A 25,312-nucleotide genomic window follows, 5' to 3' on the forward strand; every position below is an offset into this window, starting at 1 on the left:
AAAAAAAAAAAAAAAGTTCATCAAAAAGTGAGTGAAGGATATGAACAGACACTTCTCAAAAGACGACATTTATGCAGCCAACAAACATATTAAAAAAAAAAAAAAAGCTCATCATCACTGGTCATTAGAGAAATGCAAATCAAAACCACAATGAGAGATCATGTCACACCAGTTAGAATGGCAATCATTTAATAAGTCAGGAAACAACAGTTGCTGGAGAGGATGTGGAGAAATAGGAATGCTTTTACACTGTTGGTGGGAGTGTAAATTAGTTCAAACATTGTGGAAGACAGTGTGGCAATTCCTCAAAGATCTAGAACTAGAAATACCATCTGACCTAGCAATCCCATTACTGGGTATATACCCAAAGAATTATAAATCATTCTGCTATAAGGACACATGCACAGATACGTTTATTGCAATACTGTTCACAATAGCAAAGGGTTGAAACCAACCCAAATACCCATCAATGATAGACTGGATAAAGAAAATGTGGCACATATACATCATGGAAAACTATGCAGCAATAAAAAATGAAGAGTTCATGTCCTTTGCAGGGACATAGATAAAGCTGGAAACCATCATTCTCAGTAAACTAACACAGGAACAGAAAAGCAAATGCTGCATGTTCTCACTCTTAAGTGGGAGTTGAACAATGAAAACGCATGGACACAGAGAGGGGAACATCACACACTGGGGCCTGTCGGGGGCTGATGGGAAACCAGCAGAAGGATAGCATTAGGAGAAATACCTAATGTAAATAACAGGTTGACAGGTGCCACAAACCACTATGGCATGTGTATACCTACAAACCTGCACATGTACCCCAGAACTTAAAGTACAATTTAAAAAACAAAAGAAAGAAATAGTAGATGAAAACATGAGCTTCCCTTTAAAACTCCGAGGTAAGAAAGAACTTTTTATTCATCACTCAAACAGAAGACATAAAATTAAAGACTGACAGATTCAAAATATGCACATTAAGAACAAAAAGCAATGAAAATAACTGAGAAAAAATACTTCTGTGTATAACAAAAATCTCATCTTCCTCAAAATAATATGGAGCTCTTAGAGATCACTAAATGTAAGACCAAATAATCTAATGTTTTTAAAAGACAAAGGTTATGAATAAGCAGTTCACAAAAAGTAAATACAAATGACCCTTTAACACATGGAAAGTGAAAAATTCCAACAAGGTATCATTTTTTATCCTTCATAATGACAAAGATCCAAATTTTTTATCACACTTTATTAGAAGGGTAGAGAAAAACAGGCACTCTAAAACCACTGTAGTGGGAGTGCATACTGGAACACCCTCTTAGAGAGCATTTTGGGAATACCTAACCAGATACATTTGCTCTTTGACCCAGAATCCCATTTCTGAGGATTTATTTAATAGATATATCTGCACACATTATGAAAATGTCTTATGTACATATTAATTCAAATCAGAAGACTGAAAAATCACAAATATCCATCAGTAGAGGATTAAAAAATTTTTAATAATCCTATAATAGGATATTATACAACTATTAAAATATTATCACAAAGAAAGCCTCCTTGTGTGGGAAGATCTGAGAGATATGTTGTTAAAAGAAAAAAAGCAAGGTACAGAATATAGTGTTAACTATGTTATCTTTTGTATTTACATTTGAATAAAGAAATTCTATGAAAACTAACATAACTATTTATTTGCATTCAAGACAGGAAAAGGAGCTACTAATAGAAAGCACAAATGGTGAAGGAATGGGAACCAGACTTTTCATTGTATATCTTTTTATAGTATTTTGATTTTTTAACCATGTGTATGCACTATCTATTCAAAGAAGGAAATGTACATATATATAAAGAGACTATTATATAGAGATACACAGGTATATAGAGAGACTATATATATATGTGTATATATATATATACACACACACACACACACACACACACACACACACACGTATACATATCTCTCTCTGTATCTATAAAGAAACCATGCTACACACCTAGAAATTAATCACTGCATAGCATTCTAAGGGATAAAGTCAGCTATAAGCACGTCTGCTAAACTGTCAAATGAAGATATAGGATATTCAAATGGTTTCACATTCCACTATAAATAGGGTCCTATTTGTAGCACAGAACACTTCCACCTGTAGTAAAAGGTTTCATTTCACCATTAATTTTCCCTATAATATCTTTATTACTTAAATCCTTACATTAATTTTAGACATTTTCTAGGCCTCTGAAATAAAATATCCATATCCTTTAACTGACTCTCACCCAGTATGTAAACCAGTGGCCTTCATTTAGCCCTTTTCCACTGTACATATTTATATTTTCAGTTTCCCCCCCAATTGTTAGCCTATAAATTTTAAAGATAAATTCCACCTGTTAACCAAATCCAAACAGAATATACTAAAGAAACCAAACAGTGCTTCTCAAAATTTAATGGACATGCAAATCATTTAGGAGTCTTATTAAAATATACATTCTTATCCAGTACTCTGGGGTAGGACTCAGGATTCTGCATTTGTAATACTTTTCCAGAGGTACTGATACTACCTGTCTTTAAAACAAGCTGAGTAAGTTAGCAGAATGGCACAGCAAAAGCGTGCTGAGCCCATAAAACACAGTGAATAGTAAAACTCTAAAAAAGACTAATGAAAGTTCTTTCAATTCACTTGAGTTGGAATACATTCAATACTATTTGAAACAAATCAACCAGTGACCAGCACTGGAAAGTTTTTCTTTTACAAAGATTCACTGTAACAGTGTTTCTCATCCCACTTTGACCTTATAGATACATTCTTTTGGCTATCTTCTGACTATATCACTCCCTTTTTTTTTTTTTTTTTTTTGAGATGGAGTGTCGATCTGTAGCACAGGCTCGAGTGCAGTGGTGCAATCTCAGCTCACTGCAACCTCCACCTCCTGGGTTCAACAGATTCTCCTGCCTCAGCCTCCTGAGTAGCTGGGATTACAGGCGTGTGCCACCATGTCCGGCTATTTTTATTTTTTGTACTTTTAATACAGACAGGGTTTCACCATGTTGGTCAGGCTGGTTGCGGACTCCTTACCTCATGATCCACCCAACTCAGCCTCCCAAAGTGCTGGGATTACAGGCGTGAGCAACTGTGCCCGGCCCATCACTCCTTTTTTTAAAATGTTTCAATGGTTCCACAATGCCCTGCTTTCCATTATTTTTTTTTTTACCATTGTTCTTAAAATATTCACTAATTAGAAGTGTTGTCAGATGCGGGATTTGTTAGCAGTGTATATTTAATATCACCTCTATCTATTCCATAAGGTTATTATAAGAAACGAAAGATAATATATGAGAAAACACACTGAAAAAATACAAAACACTTTGTAATTAACTACAAGCCGTCTCCCATGTTGCAGCAAACAAAGGATATCACATCCAGAATGGTCTAGAAAATTATTCATGAGACTTTATGGAATGAATATATAATTAAGTGCCTTATAATGCTCTCTTTATAGGAGGCAGTATGTTGTTTATAAGAAACTAAAACTAGTTTCAAACTAAGAACTGTTCCTTTTCTATCCCCTATTCCTTCTTATGTTTATATTTCTATTCAGCATCTAAATTGCTTTTTTCTATTTGTATAAAATGTTATAGGGGAGAAAGTCACCTTATTTTCTGAGAAAAAGATTTCTTTTTACAGCAATTCAAAACATTACCCCTTGTTTCCCCCAAATATATTCAAATTGTGACCGGGAAAAAAAGTCTACATATATAAATATGTATTAGTTATCAGGAAAATACAAATCAAAACTGCAATGATATACCATTTCACACCCATTAGAATGGTTAGAATTAGAAAGTCAGATCACAACCAGTGCTGGCCAATATGTGAAGAAACTGAAACCTTCATATACTGCTAGCAAGAATGTAAAATAGTACAACCACTTTGGAAAATAGTCTAGCAGTTCCTTAAACTGTTACCACACGACCCAGGAGTTCAACTCCTAAATATAGACAAAGACAGATGAAAACATATATCCATGCAAAAACCTGTACACAAATGTTCATAGAGGCATATTCGGAGTAGCAAAAAGGTATCTATGGGGTTCAGAACACATCACTCCATATGCGTTCTGGTATCCTGACATTTGAAAAAATGGCAGAAGCGGGGAAGTCTTTCTGATCTTGCCCTCACCCTTCTCCCCTGAAGCAGGCCATAAAAGAATTATCTGATCTTCCTCTAAAGTAAGTCATGAAATCTTTATTACAGCAGTCCCTATCCTATACACAACGGAAAATAAGTATCCTTATTTCTGAAGACACAGAGACACAAATAATCTGAACCAACGGGCCTTACTAAGTTCCCTCCAGTTTACTGCCATTAGGTCATATCCTTTTTTCCTCCAATCATACTTCAGTATGTCTGTCCAGAAAAACAGTTTTCCCTGTTCATTTGGGTCTTCATTTCCAAAGATTCCTGTGTCAGTAAAATGTACATTAAAATAAATTTGAATGATTTTTCTCTTGTTAATCTGTCTTTTTTATAGGTGCCTCAGCCAGGGACATAGCAATGGGTGAGGAAAAGGTATTACTTTTTTCTCCCCTACAGTGGAAACAACTCAAATGTCCATCAACAGACAAATGGAAAAAGAAAATGTGGTATATCCATTCAATAGACTATTATTCAGCATTTTTTTTAAATGAAGACCTGATACATGTTACAACATGGATGACTCTTAAAAACACCATGCTAAGTGAAAGAAGTCAGGAACAAAAGACCACATATTATATAATTCCTTTTATATGAAATTCCAGAACAGGAAAATCCATAGAAATAGAGAGTAAATCGGTGGTTTCTTAGGCTTAGGGGCTTGGAGTGCGGAAAATGGGGAGATGCTGCACTGAGAATTACAAGTATGAGGTTTCTTTTGGGGATGACAAAATGTACTAAAGTTGTGATAAATGTTATACATATCCATGAATAATACTTAAAAAAACCATTGACTTGTATACTTTAAATAGATGAATTGTTTACTAAGTTAATTATATTTCAGAGCTACTTTAAGAATATAAATATCCATGAATTAAGAACAAAAACTCCCCATTTGACTACATAATTACAGCTGTAGTGTTTTTTAAAAAGAACAAAAGCAGTATTATTTTTAGTTGCTAGAGTTAAACTTCTACTAACTTAATCTCTAGGCTGGAAACCTGAGACAACTTCAACTCATGACCAAGTCTCACTGATTCTTCCATCATTACCTCTGACTTTCCCATGTTCTTACCCTGCCATCCTGTCTGGGCTCTGGGTACTTCATGTCTGCCCTAACCACTTTTACCAATTGCTTTTTCCAAATAAAACACATCTAGCTTTTAAACCCAATTACAATTTTCTCAATAACCTTCTCAGAAGGCTAATGTCCCTCAGAGCAAATTTAGATTGTTCCCACTAGCATGCAGAGTATTCTAATCTGCTTCCTACTCTGTCTCCCAACCCAGCTTCATTTCCTAGTACTGTTCATCCAATAAGAGAACACTTTGTTCAAACCAGAGCTGTCTCTTCAGTGTCCCTTCTACATACTACATCCATTCATTTATCTGCTTTTCACTGGGCTATTCTATTCTGATACTTATTCTCCATATTTACCTGTATCTTACAAATCATTCAAGGTCCATTTCAAAACACCACATTACCCATGAGGGATTTGTGGGGAACTCCAACTACAAATGATTTCTTACATTTCCTAGCCACTTCTAGGGCTTACTATCTGTGCTGCATATCTTAGCATCTGATTTACATGTCATTCATCTAAGCATTTGATTTACATTCCACATATTTTAGCATTTGATTTACCTGTCACATATTTTAGCTGTTGATTTACCTACCATCTCATTGTATGCCTTTCTAGTTTTCCAAAAGAAACATCTTATTTCAATAAGATCATAACTTCCTTAAGGACTATCACTTTTTTTTATATCACTGAAATCACATAGCATAGTGCTAGGCCCAAAATACATACTCAGAATTTTCAGAATTAAACTGCTGTTTCTATTAACTGTGAAGTGTAACTCACCACCCTATTTCCCATCGTTTTACATACCTTTTTACTATAAATGAAGTTAAAGAACCCGAAGTCCAAAACATAAATACAGTACCTTATCATACTGACAGACAATTATATTATCCGTATCAAACAGGTCTGGCACATCCTGTTCACTAACATCATCTCCAGAATTTAAAGGGTCCTAAAGATGAAAGATGATCTCATTAAGGAATTTTATGATGCTTTATATTTTTTAAAGATAAAGAGATACATAGAAATAAAGGAACTTGGCTGGGCACGGTGGCTCACACCTATAATCCCAACACTATGGGAGGCCTAGGCAAGAAGATTGCTTGGGGCCAGGAGTTAAAGACTAGCTTTGGCACCATGGTGAAATCCCACCTCTACCAAAAATACAAAAAAATTAACTTGGCATGGTGGCACACACCTGTAATCCCAGCTACTCAGGAGGGTAAGATAAGAGAATCATCTGAGCCCAGTAAGTTGAGGCTGCAGTGAGCCATGATTGTACCACTGCACTCAAGCTTGAGTGACAGAGTGAGACTCCCATCTCAAAAAACAAAACAAAGAAATAAAGGAACCTGGAGCAGCAGAAATAGAACTGTACTTAAAAGTCAAACAGCCTGAGTTTAAATCCCTGTTCTAGCTGGGTACAGTGGCTCGCTCTTATAACCCCAGCACTTTGAAAGGCCGACACAGGCAGATCACTTGAGGCCAGGAGTTTGAGACCAACCTGGCCAACATGGTGAAATCCCATCTCTACTGAAAATACAAATATAAGCTGGGCATGGTGGTATGCCTGTAATCCCAGCTACTCAGGAGACTGAGGCATGAGAATCATTTGAACCCAGAAGGCAGAGGTTGCAGTGAGTCAAGATCATACCATTGAGCTCCAGCCCGGGCTACAGAGCGAGACCCTGTCTTACAAAATAATAATAATAATTAAAAAGTAAATCCTTGTTTGGCCACTTAGTAATTACAAAACTGACATTGGGCAAGTTACTAGAACTCTCCATATCTCAGTTCCTCATGTGTAAAATCAGGCTAGCAATAAGACCCATAGGACATTGGGACTATTAAGACAAGGCAGGTAAGACTTAGTATGATACCTGGCACATATGTAAGGCTACCATAAATGATAGCTAATACTACTTATATACTTTTTAATAAGCACACTCTACCTGGATTTTATGACATTTATTAGAATTAGAGCAGATACTATATGTTTCTACCCAGGCTGCCTTCTTTAACCGCCACTCCCATTCCCTAGATCGCCTACTACCTCTAGTTAAGACCAATAGAGAAGCCCATTCCCAAATATTTAATATGGGTTTTAAATTACAGTTGAAGATTAAAAGTTTAAATCCCACCATATAAATAATTTTGTTTTGTTTTGTTTTGTTTTGTTTTGTTTTTTTGAGACAGAATCTTGCTCTGTTGCCCGGGCTGAAGTGCCGTGGCACTTCTTGGCTCACCACAACCTCTGTCTCCTGGGTTCAAGCAATTCTCTTGCCTCAGCCTCCTAAGCAGCTGGCTTTACAGGCATGCACCACTATATGCAGCTAATTTTTGTATTATTAGTAGAGATGGGGATTCACCATGTTGGCCAATCTGGCCTCGAACTTCAAACCTCAAATGATCCACCTGCTTCATCTCCCGAAGTGCTGGGATTACAAGCATGAGCCACCATGCCCGGCCCCAAGTAAGTCTTATTTTAAGAGAGTAAGTCAATATTAATCTTGCTAATCCTTTTGGTTCCAAAGCATAATAAAATAGAAATGTTATAAATTAATAAAGAAAGTCCCAACTCAAAAGTCATCCTCACCTCTTCTACAATGTCTTGAGAGTCTTCATTATCACTACTGTTTGCGGCAGAATCCTCATTTGAAATACTGTCAGCTTCTTCTTCAAGAACCTTCAGATCTTCCGTATCAATAATCCCTAGAAGTTCATTCTCATCTACATCTCTTGCATTTCCTATCTCCTCACTGGAAGATGTATCACCAGTTCCATCTACTTGAATTATTTCATTAATATCATCATCGGTAACCTGAATGCTTAAATCTACCTGACAATTAGAATCCTAAAAAGAGAAAGAAATAAAATAAAGCTCAAGTCAAATAAATTATATAAAATATTGAATCCAAATTTAAAATTAACACATTCCACAAATGGTCACTTCAAGCAAATTTCTGCCTTAAACATTAAAACCTAACTTTGAATTTTAGAATTACCCCTAGCATTTCTATGTAATGTAGGAATAACTTTTTAAATGATAAATAAAGTAACTCACAATCATAAGTAGACAGCAATTGAGTTCATTACTTTAAGATAATATTTACCAGTTTTTACGCATACCATCTTAAATTTATGTAGTACCTATTAGGCTTTAACTATTTCATTTGACTTTAAACAATAATTCAATGAAGCAGAAAAGACAAATGTCATTGTGCTTAATGAATAAAAATGTAAATGATTATACTAAGTGAAATCACCCAAACACAGAAGAAAAAATTTTATATGATTCTGCTTACATGAGGCACCTAGAATAGGCAAATTCATAGAAACAGATAGTAAAATTGAGGTTGCCAGGGGCTATGAATAGGGGAATGAAAAGTTATTGTTTAATGGGTACAGAGTTTCTATTGGAGAAGACGAAGAGAGAAATAGAGAGTGGTGATGGTTGCATAACACTGTGAATTACTCAGTACCACTGAAATGTACACCTAAAAATGGATATAATAGCAAATTTTTACGTTATATATATTTCACCACAACAAAAATTAAAAATATACAAAGGAAATTCAGTAATCACCTCTGGTCACATAGACGGCTATTATTTTTATCATTAACTTCATCTAGCACAGTTAACAAATAAACCCCTCTGCCAGTATTTTATAGGCATTTTCTAATTTAAATCTGAAAGTAATACACTGAGAAATAAGATACTATGGCTTACCAAGCTCACAAAACCAGGAAAACATGAACCAGGATTCAAACCCAAGTTTGATTATGGAGACTACACTCTTCACTCTTCTATGTAGGCTTCTATATTGGTCATACCATATTATTCCTCCCCCCATTAGTCTGTCATAGACAGGACAAAGATCAATAAAATTTCAAGCACCTTAAGATCAGGGGCTGTTTTATATGATTATATATGCTACAGAATCTATAGTAGTAGTTCTTAACCTCTTTGGAGAAGTCAGAGGCCCCTTGAAAACTTGGTGAAAGCTCCAGATGCTATGATGCTGGTTGTTTTGGAAACCCATACATATACTGACACACGTATTGCATAAATAACAGGTTACATTAGCTTTAAGATTGGAGTATGAAGTGTAGCCCAAGCATATGGAAAGGAATAAGAAATATAAAGGATTATATAAGTGAAATAAGGCAAACACAAAAGGACAAATCTTATACAACTTCACTTATATAAGGCACCTAGAACAGGCAAGTTCATAAAAACAGAAAGTAAAATCAAGGTTGCCAGGGGCTATGAAGAGGGGAATGAAGAGTAATACAGCACCCAAAGAGCCTTCATCATATCGGCCTGGGAAGTCTTGGGAATCTGCAGGCCCCTAACAGAAGCCAAGAAGTTTTACTAAGGTTTGAACAGATGCCCTTTATTCATCTTTCTTCTGAGTTTGCAAGTCATAGGTGATGTTTAATAATACACATCTCAATAACTTAAGACACAACTTTATTAATATGCATATACTCAACTTATTTTCTGAGTGAACAACTGCCCTTCTAGGATTCAAACTCATATGAATGTTACCAATAATGAACCTCAAAAAAGTATTCCCAACAAATAATCCTGTGTAGAAAAATTCAAATTAATAGACTAAAATTACATGTTTCCATGTAATTAATTTTTACTAGATTGGAAACAGATTTCCTTCACAGATGAAATATAAGGAATATCACATGTATGCAAAAATTAATGGCTATGTGCTCAAAAATGAAAACAAGTCCAAATTACATAAATAAGTTTTTATTCTGCTAAGAATAAGAGAAATCTTAGAGGGTCCACTGCCCATAATGTAAAAGCTGAAAAGAATGCCTCTACCACACTAACAATGAATAAAAGCTGGATAAATTACAAAATCACAACTTTTCTTGAAGCAGCCCGAAATCCAAGAAGGGATAGCCCTTACAGATGAGACATACAAACATATCTGTCTGTAAGAAGAGTAATGCCCATTTCCAACTGTAAATACTATTTATCTCAGTCTCTCCTTTCCTATATAAGATGTCTGACATTCAATCAAAAATAATGAAGCTGGGCATGGCCACTCATGCCTGTAATCTCAGTACTTTTGGAGGCCAAAGCTGGCAGATTGCTTGAGCCCAGAAGTTCAGGACTAGTCTGGAAAACATAGCAAGATGCCATATCTACAAAAAATACAAAAAAAAAAAAAAAAATTAGCTGGGATTTGTGGTGCATGCTGAGGAGGTGGAAGCAAGAAGATCACCTGAGCCCAGGAAGGTTGAGCCTGCAGTGAGCTGTGATTGCACCACTGCACTCCAGCCTAAGTGATAGAGTGAGACCCTTCTCAAAAATAATAATAATAAACAAAAAAGCAACAAAAACCAACCATCACACAGCAAAGCAATCAAGAGAACCAGACTCAAAGATAGAATTGTCAGACTATGATTGATACGTCAAATAATCTAGTGAAAAAAGCGGGAAAAAAGTGCATGAACAAATAAAGAATTTCAGCATAGATAACAAGTTTGGGGAGTTAGGGAAAGAAAGAAAAAAAAAAAGAATTTCAGCACACAATTCTAAAAATAAACACTACAATATCAGAGTAAAAATTTCATCTGAAGGGGTCATCAATAGATGTGACGTGGCCAAGAAAAGAATCAAAAGCCCTCAGGAAAACAGAAAAAAAAGGAAGAAACACACACACACACACATACCCTGACAAGTTGATTAATAAATCTATTAAATAAAAATGGCCTAAACATCTCATTTAAAAGATTTAGACTGGATTAAATTAGTAAGACCCAACCATATGCTGTCTATAATAAATTCACTTTAACTACAATGACACAGGTAAGTTAAAAGTAAATTAACAGAAAAAAAACACATACCATGCAAACACTAATCAAAATAAACCTAAAACTGCTATATTGATATCAGAAAAAAATAAACTTCAGAACCAGAAATATTACCAGAGATAAATAAAAGCATTACAAAATTATAAAGGGATCAACTGAAGAAGATGACTATCCTAAATACTTGTACACCTATCAACCTAGCTTCAAAAATACATAAACTAAAAAGTAATGAAACTAAAAAAAGAAATAGACAAATCCACAATTATGGCTGAAGACTTAACATTCCTCTCTCAGTACTCAATAGAAAAAGTGAACTGAAATTCAGTAAAGATATGGAAACCCTCGACAATGCAACCAGCCCACTTGACCTAATTAATATATGTATATGGAACACTCCACTCAAAAATAACCAAATAGCTTCAAGAGGACACATCATGTTCACCAAGGTAAATTGTATTCTGAAACATAAAACAAACACTGACAAATTTAAAATACATAAGTATGTTCTCTGACCACAAAGGAATTACACTAAAAACCAGTAACAGAAAGGTATCTGGAAAATCCGCCAAATATTTAAAAATTAAACATCACAATTCTAAATACCCATGGGTCAAAGACTAAATCATAAGAGAAATTAAAAAATAATTTTAATTTAATGTAAATGAAAGCATAATGTCAAAACTTTTGAGACGTACCCAAAGCAGTACCTAGAGAGAAATATATCACATTAAATTATTTTATCAGAAAATAAGTACATCTCAAATCAATTGCCTAATATTCCACATTAAGAAACTAGAAAAGGAAGGCCAAAATAAGTCCAAAGTAAACAGAAGGAAGGAAACAATAAAAAGTTTAAAAGGGAAAAAAGTGAAATTGAAAACCAAAAAAAAAAGAGAGAGATAAATCAGTAAGGCCAAAAGGTCATTCTTTGAAATTCTCAATAAAACGGAAAAACCTGGCAAGGCGAAGTGGCTCACACCTGTAATCCCAGCTCTTTAGGAGGCAAGGCAGGTGGATCACTTGAGGTCAAGAGTTGGAGACCAGCCTTGCATGATGAAACCTAATCTCTACTAAAAATACAAAAATTAGTCAGATGTGGTGGCGCAAACCTGTAATCCCAGCTAGTGGGGTGGCTGAGGCACAAGAATGACTTGAACCCAGGAGACACAGGTTGCAGTGAGCCAAGATCATGCCACCTGAACTCCAGCCTGAACAACAGAGACTGTTTCAAAAAAAAAAAAAAAAAATCAAAAAACTTCTAGCATGACAGAGAGAGACAGAAAGAGAGACAGACAGAAGACACAAGCAAACGGTATTAAGAATTAAAGAAGGGATGTTAAATAGACCCTAAGGGCATTAAAAGAATGTACTATCACCTTTCGATAAATCTTACAACTTAAATGGATATATTCACTGAAAGAAATTACCAAAATTTAATCAAGAAGAAACAGATAACCTAAAGAGATGTATCAGTTAAAGAAATTATATTCCCTTAAAAACGTTCCCACAAAGAAAAATTCAGAATTTTTTTTTTTTTTTTTCTTTTTGAGATGGAGTTTCACTCTTGTTACCCAGGCTGGAGTGCAATGGCGCGATCTCGGCTCACCACAACCTCCGCCTCCTGGGTTCAGGCAATTCTCCTGCCTCAGCCTCCTGAGTAGCTGGGATTACAGGCACGCACCACCATGCCCAGCTAATGTTTTGTATTTTTAGTAGAGACGGGGTTTCACCACGTTGACCAGGATGGTCTCGATCTCTTGACCTTGTGATCCACCCGCCTCGGCCTCCCAAAGTGCTGGGATTACAGGCTTGAGCCACCGCGCCCGGCCAATTCAGAATTTTTCTAATACCCAGCACAAAAAAAGAAAACTGCAAACCAGTATTCCTCATGAACATTGAGGCAAAAATCCACAACAAAATCTTAGCAAATTGACTACAACAATATATAAAATGAGTAACACAACATGACTGAAGGAAGTTTATCCTGGGAATGCATTTGAAAGTTGAACATTCAAAAGTCAATCAGTGTATCTCACCACATCAAAACATGAAAGAAGGAAATCCATTTATTTCAATAGACATAGAGGAAAATTGTTTTCACTTAACATCAACTCATGATAAAAAAATAAAAAAAAAAAAAAAAAGGAAATAAAAGAACATTTTCTCTATCATATAAATGATGTATACCAAAAAAAAAAAAAAAAAAAAAAATTAAAACCATACAGCTAACATAGTACTTGATGAAAGATAGAATGCTTTCCCCTTAAGATCAGGAACGAGATCTCTGCTCTCGGCTCTCCTATTTAATTTTGTACTGAAAGTCCTAATCAGTGCAATAAGCTAAGAAAAAAAAGTGATTCTGATTGGGAAGAAAGAACTTTTTACTTATCAAAATAGATTATAGTCTACATAGCTTTATGTAGACCGCAAAGGGTCTACAAAATAACTACTAAAATTAAGTGGGTTTAACAAGGTCACAGGTTATAAGGTCAATTTACAAAATTCAAATGTATAGCTATATAGTAGCAAGAAATAATTAGAAATTAAAATTTAAAAACAATACCTTTAAACAAGGTGTGGTGGTTTATGCCTGTAATCCCAGCACTTTGGGAGGACAAGACAAAAAGATCACTTGAGCTCAGGAGTTCAAGACCAATCTTATCTCTACTAAAAATAAAAATGTTTAAAAATTAGCCAGGTATGGTGGCGTGTGCCTATAATCCCAGCTACTCAGGAGGCTGAGGCAGGAGAATCACTTGAGCCCGGGAGATCAGAGCTACAGTGAACTATGACCTGCCACTGCACTCCAGCCTGGGCATCACAGTAAGACCCTGTCTAATATATAAAAATTAAAATCATTTTTAAATGTTTATTATATAGCATTTTATGTTTTAAAAAATATTTTTATAAAATACATTTTTATATTAGAGATTTCAAAATGGGAAAATAAGTGTTTTACAGTTATATACTTACAGGTAGATTGTTTTAGGACAAATAAACATATTTGAAGGATTACGTTTCAGTTTTGATTAAGTCTCACTCTGTTGTCTAGGCTGAAATTCAGTGGCCCAATCTCAGCTCACTGCAGCTTTGACCTCCTGGGCTCAAGCGATCCTCCCACCTCAGCCTCCTGAGGAGCTGGAACTGCAGGAGGGCACCACCATGCCCAGCTAATTTTTTTGTGTTTTTGGTACTGATGGGGTTTTGCCATGTTGCCTAGGCTGGTTTTGAACTCCTGGACTCAAGCAATCCTCCTTCCTCAGCCTCCCAAAGTGCTGAGATTACAGGTATGAGCCATTGTGCCCAGCCAAGTTTCAGTTTAGAATGTGTAATATTTTAATGCATCAAAAAGGGAGATCTCTTTCCTAAATGGAACTTTGCACTTTTTCTTTCACTTTTACTTTAGGTTCAGGGATATACGTACAGGTTTGTTATGTAGGTAAACTATGTGTCACAGGGGTTTAGTTTACAGATAATATCATCACCCAGGTAATAAGCATAGTATTTAATGAGTACGGATTTTTTTCTGATCCTCTCCCTCCTCCCACACTCCACCCTTAATTATTCCCATGTTCATTGTTCCCCTCCTAGTGTCCATGTGTTCTTGTTGTTTAGCTCCCACTTGTAAGTGAGAATATGCGGTAGTCAGAAATAAATTTTTTAATAACTTTAAAGCATCAAGAGAAAAGCAATTCATCGATGTCTACGGAATCCTCAATAAGTGTTTTGGCAGATTCCTCAGCAGAAGTTTCAAGACCACAAGGTGGTGGGATGACATATTTAAAGTGTTTAAAAAAAAAAAAAAAAAAAAAAAAAAGATCAACCAAGAGTTCTGTATCTGGCAAAATTATCTTGCAAAAATAAGGGAGGGAGTCGAGTCCAGTCTCTCTCTCCCAGTGCAAAACCCAGCTGGAGTAGTTCCTACTGCCATAGATCCCCATGAATAAACTCTGCCTTACCATCTTTTAAAAAATGAAAGATAAATTAAGACATTCCTAGACAAAAAACAAGGTAATTCATTACCATTAGATTTTCCCTACAAGAAATATTAAAAAGGAGTCCTTTAAATTAAAATGAATACATGCTAGATAGTAACAAAATGTTACTACACAAAAAGTAAAATTATCTGGTAAAGGTAAATACATGGACAAATACAAAAATTAGTATTAATGTAATTTTAGTTTATAATTATTTTTATTGTTCTACATCATTTAAAAGACAAAAGCATAAAAAACTATGTTAATGGGTAAATAATATATATAAGAAGTAACCTGTAACGGCAATAAGACAAAGTGGGGGAGGGCAAAGTTGTAAAGGAATAAACTTTTGTATGTGATTGAATTTAAGTAGGTATCTGATTAAAATAAATCATTATAAGCCTAAAATATTCTATGTAATACCCATGGTAACCACAAAAAAAAATATCTATGGAATGTACGCAAAGGAAAAGAGAAGGGAAACCAAAAATCAATTAAACAAAGAGGAAGGTAATAAACGAGGAAATCACAGAAAAGCTAAATACATGTAGAAAACAACAAAATGGCAATTTAGTTCTTCCTATTAGTAATTACTCTAAATGTAAAAGAATTAAACCTCCCAATCAATAACATAGTTTGAAAGAATGGATAAAAAAAACAAGATCCAACTATATGCTCTCTATAAGAGACTAAAGATGTAGTATATGAATAGACTGAAAGTGAAAAGATGGAAAAATAAATTCCATGCAAATCATAACAACAGAGCTGCAGTGGCTATGTTACCATCAGACAAAATGGATTTTGGGTCAAAAACTGTTATTTAAAAAGGAAAAAAAAATTTTAATTACATAATGATGAAAGAATCAGTGACCCAACATTGCACCTGGGTACTCCAGCCTGGGCAACAGAGTCAAACTCCACCTAAAATAACAAAAACAAAAAAAAGGATGGGGATGCAGTGAAAACAATGCTAAGAGGGAAATATATACTTACAAATGCTTACATTTAAAAAGATCAATCTCCAATTAACAGCTTCACTTTATACCTTAAAAAACTAAAAAGAACAAATTCAAACCTAAAGCTAACAGAATAAAAGAAATAATAATGATTAGAGAAAAAGAAAACACAGAAATGAGAATAAATAGAGAAAAATCAACAAAACCAAGAGTTGCTTCTTCAAAAAGATCAATAAAATTGATAAACCTTTATAACTAGACTGATAAGAAGAAGAGAAGACCCAACTAAAATTATAAATAAGGGCCAGGCGCAGTGGCTCACACCTATAATCACAGCACTCTGATAGACTGAGGCAGGTGAATCACTTGATGCCAGGAGTTAAAAACCAGCCTGGCCAGCATGACACAACCCCAACTCTACTATAAATACAAAAATTAGCCAGGTATAGCAGAGCACACCTGCAATCCCAGCTACTCAGGAGGCTGAAGCACAAGAATCATTTAAACTCAGGAGGCAGAGTTTGCAGTGAGCCAAGACTGCACCACTGCACTCCAGCCTGGGTAACAGAGTGAGACCCTGTTTCAAAAAAAATAATAATAAAATAACATTATAAATAAAAGAGGGGACATCATTACCAATTTTACAGAAAAATAAAGAACTTTAAGAGAAGGTAAATACATGGATAAATACAAAAATCAGTATTAATGTAATTTTAGTTCATAATTATTTTTATTCTTTTGCATCATTTAAAAGCATAAAAAACTATGTTAATGGGTAAATAATATATAAAGAAGTAATCTGTAACAGCAATAAGACAAAGTGGGGTAGGGCAAAGTTGTAAAGGCATAAACTTTTTGTGACTTACACCACAACAAATCAGATAATCTATTTTAAAAATTTTAAAGTCCTAGAAATACACAATCTAGACTGAATCATTAAGAAATAAAAATCTTAATAAGTCTATTAACTGGAAAGTAGACTGAATAATCAAAACCCTATCTACAAAGAAAAATCCAGGACAAATGGCTTCACTAGTAAATTATGCCAAACATTTAAAGACAAATTAATACCAATTATCCTCAAACTCTTCCAAAAAATGGAAGAGGACAGAATATCTCCAAACTTATTTTATGAGGTCAGCATTACCCTGATACCAAAGTCAGACAATGACAAAACATAAAAATTACAGACCAATATTTCTGATGAATATTCATGCAAAAATCCTCAATAAAATATTGGCAAATATATATAATAGCACATTACAAGAATCCTACACCATGACCAAATGAGATTTATTCCTGGGATGCAAGGATAGCTCAACATAAAACAAAAATCATACTCAATGGTAAATGCCTGAAATCTCTAAGATTAGAAAGAAGGGAAGGACAACTACTTTCACTACTTCTATTCAGCAGACTACTAAAGGTACTAGCTAGGATGATTAGGCAAGAAAAAGAAACAAAAGACATCAAAATTAGAAAGCAAAAACTAAAATTCTCTCTGTTTATAGAGGATATGCCTTTATATATAGAAAACCCTAAAGTTTCCATACACATAGACATGTAAACTGTTAGGACTAATAAATAAATTCCACAATGTTGTTGAATACAAAATCAACACACAAAAATCAGTTGCATTTCCATAAATAATAATTTAAAACTTAATAAGAAAATTAGGAAAGTAATTCCATTTTCAATAGTATCAAAAAGAATAGGATATTTAGGAACAAACAGAACAAGGGAGGCAAAAGACTTGTATATGCTGAAAACAACAAAAACTTACGGAAAGAAAATAAAGACAAAAATAAATTGAAAGACATTCTGTGCTCATGGATTCAAAAATCAATATGATTAAGATGTGACTATTATCCAAAGCCATCTAAAGATTCAATAGAATGTCTATCAAAAACTCAACAAGAGTGTTGGCAGAAAAAGAAAAAAGTCTACCCAAAAATTCAAATCTCAAGGAATGCCAAATAGCCAAAACAATCTTGAAAAAGAAGAACCAAGTTGAAAGTCTTCTATTTCTTGATTTTAAGACATACTATAAAATTACAATAATAAAAATAGTGTGGTATTGGGATTATGTAAAGCAATCGAATCTATGAATTGCTGGCATTCTTGAATGAGAAAGAAGAAAACTACACAAACTAGAAAACATATTTGATGGAATAATTCAAGAACATTTCCCTAATCTTGCTAGAAAGGTAGATATCCAAATACAAGAAATTCAGAGAACATCTTCAAGGTACTATACAAAATCAACATTACCAAGGCGTATAACTACCAGACTATGCAAGGTCAATACTATATATACAGGCAACTAGAGAAAAAAGTCAGATCATGTACAAAGGGAAACCCACCAGGTTAACAGTAGACTTCTCAGCAGAAACCTTACCAGTCAGGTGAGATTGTAGGCCTATTTCCAGCATTCTTGAAGAAAAGAAATTCCTACCAACAATTTCATATCCCACCAAATTAGGCTTCATAAGTGAAGGAGGTATAAGAGCTTTCTCATACAAGCAAGTACTAGCTAGATTAACAAAGAAAAACAAAGAGAAGATCCAAATATGCACAATCAAAAATGACACAGGTGACATTACAACCAATCGCATATAACTTCAAAAGATCCTCAGAGACTATTATGAACACAGCTATGCACACAAACTAGACAATCTAGAGGAAATTAATAAATTCCTGAAAGCAATCTCCTAAGAATGAATAGGAAGAAATTAAAACTCTAAATAGACCAATACCTAATTATGAAATTGAATCAGTAAAAAAAACCTATCAACCAAAACAAAACCCTAGACCATTCTCAAATTCATATGCAACCAACAAGCAGCCTGAACAGCCAAAACAATCATAGGCAAAAAAAACAAAGCTGGAGACATCACATTACTAACTTCAACCCATATTATAAAGCAACAGTAATCAAAACAGCATGGAACTCGTACAAAAACAAACACATAGACCAGTGGAACAGGATAGAGAACTCAGAAATATAGCCACACACCCATAGCCATCTGCTCTTTGACAAAGTCAACAAAAATAACAATGAGGAAAGGACTCCCTATCCAATAAATGGTGATGGGATAGCTGGCTAGCCATATACAGATGAATGAAGCTGGACTCCTACATTGCACCATATACAAACCTTAACTCAAGATGAATTAAAGATTTGAATGTAAGACCTCAAACTATAAAAAATCCTAGAACGGATGGATCCAAGATGGCCAATTAGGAGCAGCTCAGGATTGCAGCTCCCAGCAAAAGCACAGAGGGTGAGTGGTTGTCGCATTTCCAGACAGATTTTTATTGCCCACAGACCAGGAGATTCCCAGGTGGAGGAGACCCACGGGTCGCCAGTGCAGCTGTTTTGGCCAGCACGGCTGTTTCAGCCGAAGCGGCTGTTGCACGGCTGTTCTCTGTGCAAAATACATGGGTCCAGGCACTGTTTTAGCTGGCGTTTGGAGCTCGGGGAAGACAGAGTCGCCCATTCAACTGATAGAAAAGGGGACTAAAACAGGGAGCCAGGCCAGGAGATTCCTGGGCAAAAAAGCGCCATGAATCTCAGCACAGCTATTTCAGCTGGGGCAGTGGGTTGCCACACGGGAAATCACAAAGATCCCGACGCGTTTTCAACAGGCTACTGGAACACCTGGGAGACAAAAAAAAAAAGGCTCTGAGGCAGGGAGCAGGCTCGGCTGGTCCCACCCCGACAAAAAAACAGCAATCTGAAATGCTCTGGATTGAGAGTATCACAGCAAGCACAGCTAACCCAGGACAGTCCAGCTCTGTGGGGGAGGGGTGTCCACCATTACCGAGGCACTCCACCACTATGGAGGTAGTCTGCCACTGCTTAGGCAGCCCGCCATTGCCGAGGCAGCCAGCCATTAGAAAGAGAGTCCGCCTTACAGAGGTGGGCTGCCATTGCCGAGGCAGTTCTAACTACACCTGTATAAACAGGACTGCAGGGAAGTTCACACGGCAGCTGGACAGAGTCCACAGCAGCTCAGCAAAGCCCCTGCAGGCAGGCAGTGACTAGGCTGCCTCCTCGCTGGGCAGGGTGGCCCTGAAAAAAAGCCAGCAGCACAACAGAAACTCATAAATAAAGCCCTAACTCCCTGGGACAGAACACCTGGGGAAGAAAAAGGGGGTGGAGGGGTTTTGAGTTCAGCTGCAGCAGACTTAAACATACCTGCCCAGCAACTCTGAATGAACAATGGAGCTCACAGCTGAGCACTTGTGCTCCTATAAAGGACAGACTGTCTCCTCAAGCAGCTCACTGACCCCTATATATCCAAAGAGTCACCACATAAAGGATAGCTCAGACTGACATCTGGCGGGTATCCTTCAGGGACAAAGATAGCAGAAGAAACTGGCAGCAACCCTTACTGTTCGGTAGCTGCTGCAGGTGATCCCCAGGCAAGCAGGGCCTGGAGTGGACCTCAGCAGTCCTACAGCAGAGGGGCCTGACTGGTAGAAGGAAAACTAAGAAACAGAAAGAAATAACTTCATCATCAACATACTGGACGTCCACTCAGAGACCCAATCTGAAAGTCAACAACTACAAAGACGACAGGTGGATAAATACACAAAGATGAGAAGAAACGAGCGCAAAAAGGATGAAAACACCTGAAATCAGAACACCACTCCTCATACAAGGGATCACAACTCCTCACCAGCAAGGGAACAAGGCTGGATGGAGAATGAGTATGATGAATTGACAGAATCAGGCTTTAGAAGGTGGGTAATAAGAAACTTCTGTGAGCTAAAAGAACATGTTCTAACCCAATGCAAAGAAACTAAGAACCTTGAAAAAAGATTTGACAAAATGCTAAGAAGAATAAACAACTTAGAGAGGAATACAAGTGAATTGATGGAGCTGAAAAACACAACACGAGAACTTGGCAAAGCAGGCACAAGTTTCAACAGACAAATTGACCAAGCAGAAGAAAGGATATCAGAGGTCGAAGATCAACTCAATGAAATAAAACGAGAAGGCAAGATAAGATAAAAAAGGGTAAAAAGGAATGAACAAAGTCTCCCAGAAATATGGGACTATGTGAAAAGATCTAATCTACGTTTGATAGGTGTACCTGAATGTGATGGAGAGAATGAATCAAAGCTGGAATATTCTCTTCAGGATATTATCCAGGAAGACTTTCCCAACCCAGCAAGGCAGACCAATATATAAGTCCATAAAATACAGAGACCACCACAAATATCCTCAAGAAGAGCAAACCCAAGGCACATAATCGTCAGATTCACCAGGGTTGAAATGAAGGAGAAAATGCTAAGGGCAGCCAGACAGAAAGGTCAGGTTACCCACAAAGGGAAGCTCATCAGACTCACAGCAGATCTCTCAGCAGAAACCCTACAAGCCAGAAGAGAGTGGGGCCAATATTCAACATCCTTAAAGAAAAGAACTTTCAACCCAGAATTTCATATCCAGCCAAACTAAGCTTCATAAGTGAAGAAAAAATAAAAATCCTTTATAAAAAAGCAAGTACTCAGAGATTTCATCACCACCAGGCCTACTTTACAAGAGCTCCTGAAAGAGGCACTAAACATAGAAAGGAACAACCAGTACCAGCCACTCCAAAAACATACCAAATGGTAAAGAACATCAACACAATGAAGAAACTGCATCAACTAATGAGCAAAACAGCCAACTAGCATCAAAATGGCAGGATCAAATTCACACATAATATTAACCCTAAACATATGGGCTAAATGCCCCAGCCAAAAGACACAGACTGGCAAACTGGATAAAAAGCCAAAACCCATCGGTGTGATGTATCCAGAAAACCCATCTCACATGCAAGGACACACAAAGGCTCAAAATAAAGAAATAACTTTTTTTTTGAGGAATATTTACCAAGAAAATTGAGAGCAAAGAAAAGCAGGCATTGCAATTCTCATCTCAGATAAAATACACTTTAAACCAACAAAGATCAAAAGAGACAAAGAAGGACATTACATAATGGTAAAAGGATCAATGCAACAAGAAAAGCTAACGATCCTAAATATATACGCACCCAATACAGGAGCACCCAGATACATAAAGCAAGTTCTTAATGAAATAAAGTGTATTCAATTAGGAAAGAAGGAAGTCAAATTGTCTCCATTTGCAGACGACATGATTGGATATTTAGAAGACCCCTTTGTCTCAGCCCAAAATCTCCTGAAACTAATAAGCAACTTCAGCAAAGTCACAGGATATAAAATCAATGTGCAAAAATCACAAGCATTCCTATACACCAATAACAGACTTAAAGAGAGGCAAATCAAGAAGGAACTGCCATTCACAATTGCTACAAAAAGAATAAAATACCTAGGAATATAAATAACAAATAATGTAAAGGACCTCTTCAAGGAGAATGACAAACCACTGCTCAACGAAATAAGAAAGGACACAAACAGATGGAGAAACATTCCATGTTCATGGCTAGGCAGAATCAATATAGTGAAATGGCCATACTGCCCAAAGTAATTTACAGATTCAATGCTATCCCCATCAAGCTACCAATGACCTTCTTCACAGAACTGGAAAAAAAAAAACCTTAAACTTCATATGGAACCAAAAGAGAGCCTGCATAGCCAAGTCAATTCTAAGTAAAAAAAAAAAAAAAAAAAAAAAGCAGGAGGCATCACACTATCTGACTTCAAACTATACTACAAGGCTACAGTAATCAAAACAGCATGGTACTGGTACCAAAACAGAGATATAGACCAATGGAACAGAACAGAGGCCTCAGAGGCAACATAACACATCTACAACCATCCGATCTATCACAAACCTAACAAAAACAAGCAATGGGGAAAGGAGTCCCTGTTTAATAAATGGTGTTGGGAAAGCTGGCTAGCCATGTGCAGAAAGCAGAAACTGGGCCCCTTCCTGACACCTTACACTAAAATTAACTCCAGATGGATTAAAGACTTAAACGTAAGACCTAACACCATAAAAAACCTAGAAGAAAACCTAGGCAAAACCATTCAGGACATAGGCTTAGGCAAGGACTTCATGACCAAAACACCAAAAGCATTGGCAACAAAAGCCAAAATAGACAAATGGGACGTAATCAAACTCCACAGCTTCTGCACAGCAAAAGAAACAGTCATTAGAGTGAATCACCAATCAAAAGAATGGGGAAAGACTTTTGCAATCTATCCATCTGACAAAGGCCTGATATCCAGAATCTACAAAGAACTAAAACAGATTTACAAGAAAAAAACAAACAAACCCATTCAAAAGTGGGCAAAGGACATGAACAGACACTTTACAAAAGACATACATGAAGCCAACATATATATGAAAAAATGCTCAACATCCCTGGTCATTAGAGAAATGCAAATCAAAACTACATTGGGATACCATCTCACACCAGTTAGAATGGCGACCATTGAAAAATCTGGAGACAACAGATGCTGGAGAGGATGTGGAGAAATAGGAACACTTTTACACTGTTGGTGGGAGTGTAAATTAGTTCAACCATTGTGGAAGACAGTGTGGCGATTCCTCAAGGACCTAGAAATAGAAATTCCATTTGACCCAGCAATCCCATTACTGGGTATATATCCAAAGGATTATAAACCGTTCTACTATAAGGACACATGTACACGAATGTTCATTGCAGCACTGTTTACAATAGCAAAGACTTGGAACCAACCCAAATGTCCATCGATGATAGACTGGACAGGGAAAATGTGGCACATATACACCATGGAATACTTTGCAGCCATAAAAAACAATAAGTTTGTGTCCTTTGTAGGGACATGGATGAACCTGGAAACCACCATTCTCAGCAAACTGACACAAGAACAGAAAATCAAACACTGCATGTTCTCACTCATAGGTGGGCATTGAACAACGAGAACACATGGACACAGTGAGGGGGGCATCACACACTGGGGTCTGTAGGAGGGAAACAGGGGAGGGACGGTGGGGGGAGGGGAGTTGGGGAGAGATAGCATGGGGAGAAATGCCAGATATAAGTGATGGGGAGGAAGGCAGCACATCACACTGCCATGTGTGTACCTATGCAACAATATTGCATGTTCTTCACATGTACCCCAAAACCTAAAATGCAATTTAAAAAAAATTGAAGAAAGAAAAAATACATCGTATAAAAAACTTGGGAAACACCATTCTGGACATCAGCCTTGAGAAATAAGTTACAACTAAGTCTTCAAAAGCAATTGCAACAAAAACAAAAATTGACAAGTGAGACCTAATTAAACTAAAGAGGTTCTGCACAGCAAAAAAAAAGTATCAACAGAGTAAACAGACAACCTATAGAATTAGAGAAAATATTCACAAACTACGCATGACAAAGTTGTAATATCCAGAATTTATAAGGAACTTAAACAATTCAACAAGCAAAAATCAAATGACCCCATTACAAAGTAGGCAAATGACAGGAATAGATACTTCTTAAAAGAAGAGATAGAAGCAGCCAAGAAATATATGAAAAAAATGTTCCATATCTTACTAATCATCAGAGAAATACAAATCAAAAATGCAATAAGATACATTCTCACGCAAGTCAAAATGGATATTATTAAAAGGTCAAAAAACAAGAGATGCCAGCAAGCAGAGAAAAAGGAACGGTTGTACACTGTTGGAGGGAATGTAAATTAGTTGAGCCACCATGGACAACAGTTTGGAGATTTCTCAAAGAACTTAAAACAGAACAACCATTCAATCCAGCAATCCCATTACTGGGTATAGACCCAAAGGAAAAGAAGTATTTCTACCAAAAACATATCTGCACTCCTATGTTTATTGAAGTACTAGTCACAATAGCAAAGACATGGAATCAGCCCAGGTGCCCATACATGGTGGACTGAATAAAGAAAACGTGTTACATATATACCATGGAATACTATGCTACAACATGGATGAACCCTGAGACATTATACTAAATGAAGAAGGCCAAATACTGTCTGATTCCACTTATATGAGGTAACTAAAGTAGTCAAATTCATAGAGATGGAAAGTAGAATGGTTGTTTGCCAGGGACTGGGGGAGTGAGAAATGGGGAGTTGCTATTTAATGGGCATGGAGTTTGGGAAGATGAAAAATTTCTAGATATCAGTAGTGGTGATAGCTGAACAACAATGTGAATATAGTTACTACCACTAAGCTATACAGCTAAAAATTGTAAAAACAATTTTAAAATAAAATAGTTAAATGGTTAATTTTATGTGTATTTTAGCACAAGAGAAAAATCAAATTTTTAAAAATCAGTAGCAATA

General features: G+C 36.2%; 1 protein-coding gene across 1 annotated transcript in view; it reads right to left on the minus strand.

The window, feature by feature from the left end:
* Nucleotides 1-25,312, minus strand: part of GTF2A1L (general transcription factor IIA subunit 1 like) — a 73,693-nt gene that overhangs the window by 10,180 nt on the left and 38,201 nt on the right. Inside the window, exons 7-8 of the mRNA XM_032291704.1 lie at nucleotides 7,871-8,128; nucleotides 6,137-6,226 (exon numbers count right to left, since the gene is read on the minus strand). Of these exons, the coding sequence (XP_032147595.1) occupies nucleotides 6,137-6,226; nucleotides 7,871-8,128 (348 nt within the window). The remainder of the gene's footprint in view (nucleotides 1-6,136; nucleotides 6,227-7,870; nucleotides 8,129-25,312) is intronic.

This window comes from Sapajus apella, unplaced genomic scaffold (assembly GCF_009761245.1).
Source record: "Sapajus apella isolate SASKATOON/1434 unplaced genomic scaffold, GSC_monkey_1.0 scaffold26, whole genome shotgun sequence".
Lineage (NCBI taxonomy): Eukaryota > Metazoa > Chordata > Mammalia > Primates > Cebidae > Sapajus > Sapajus apella.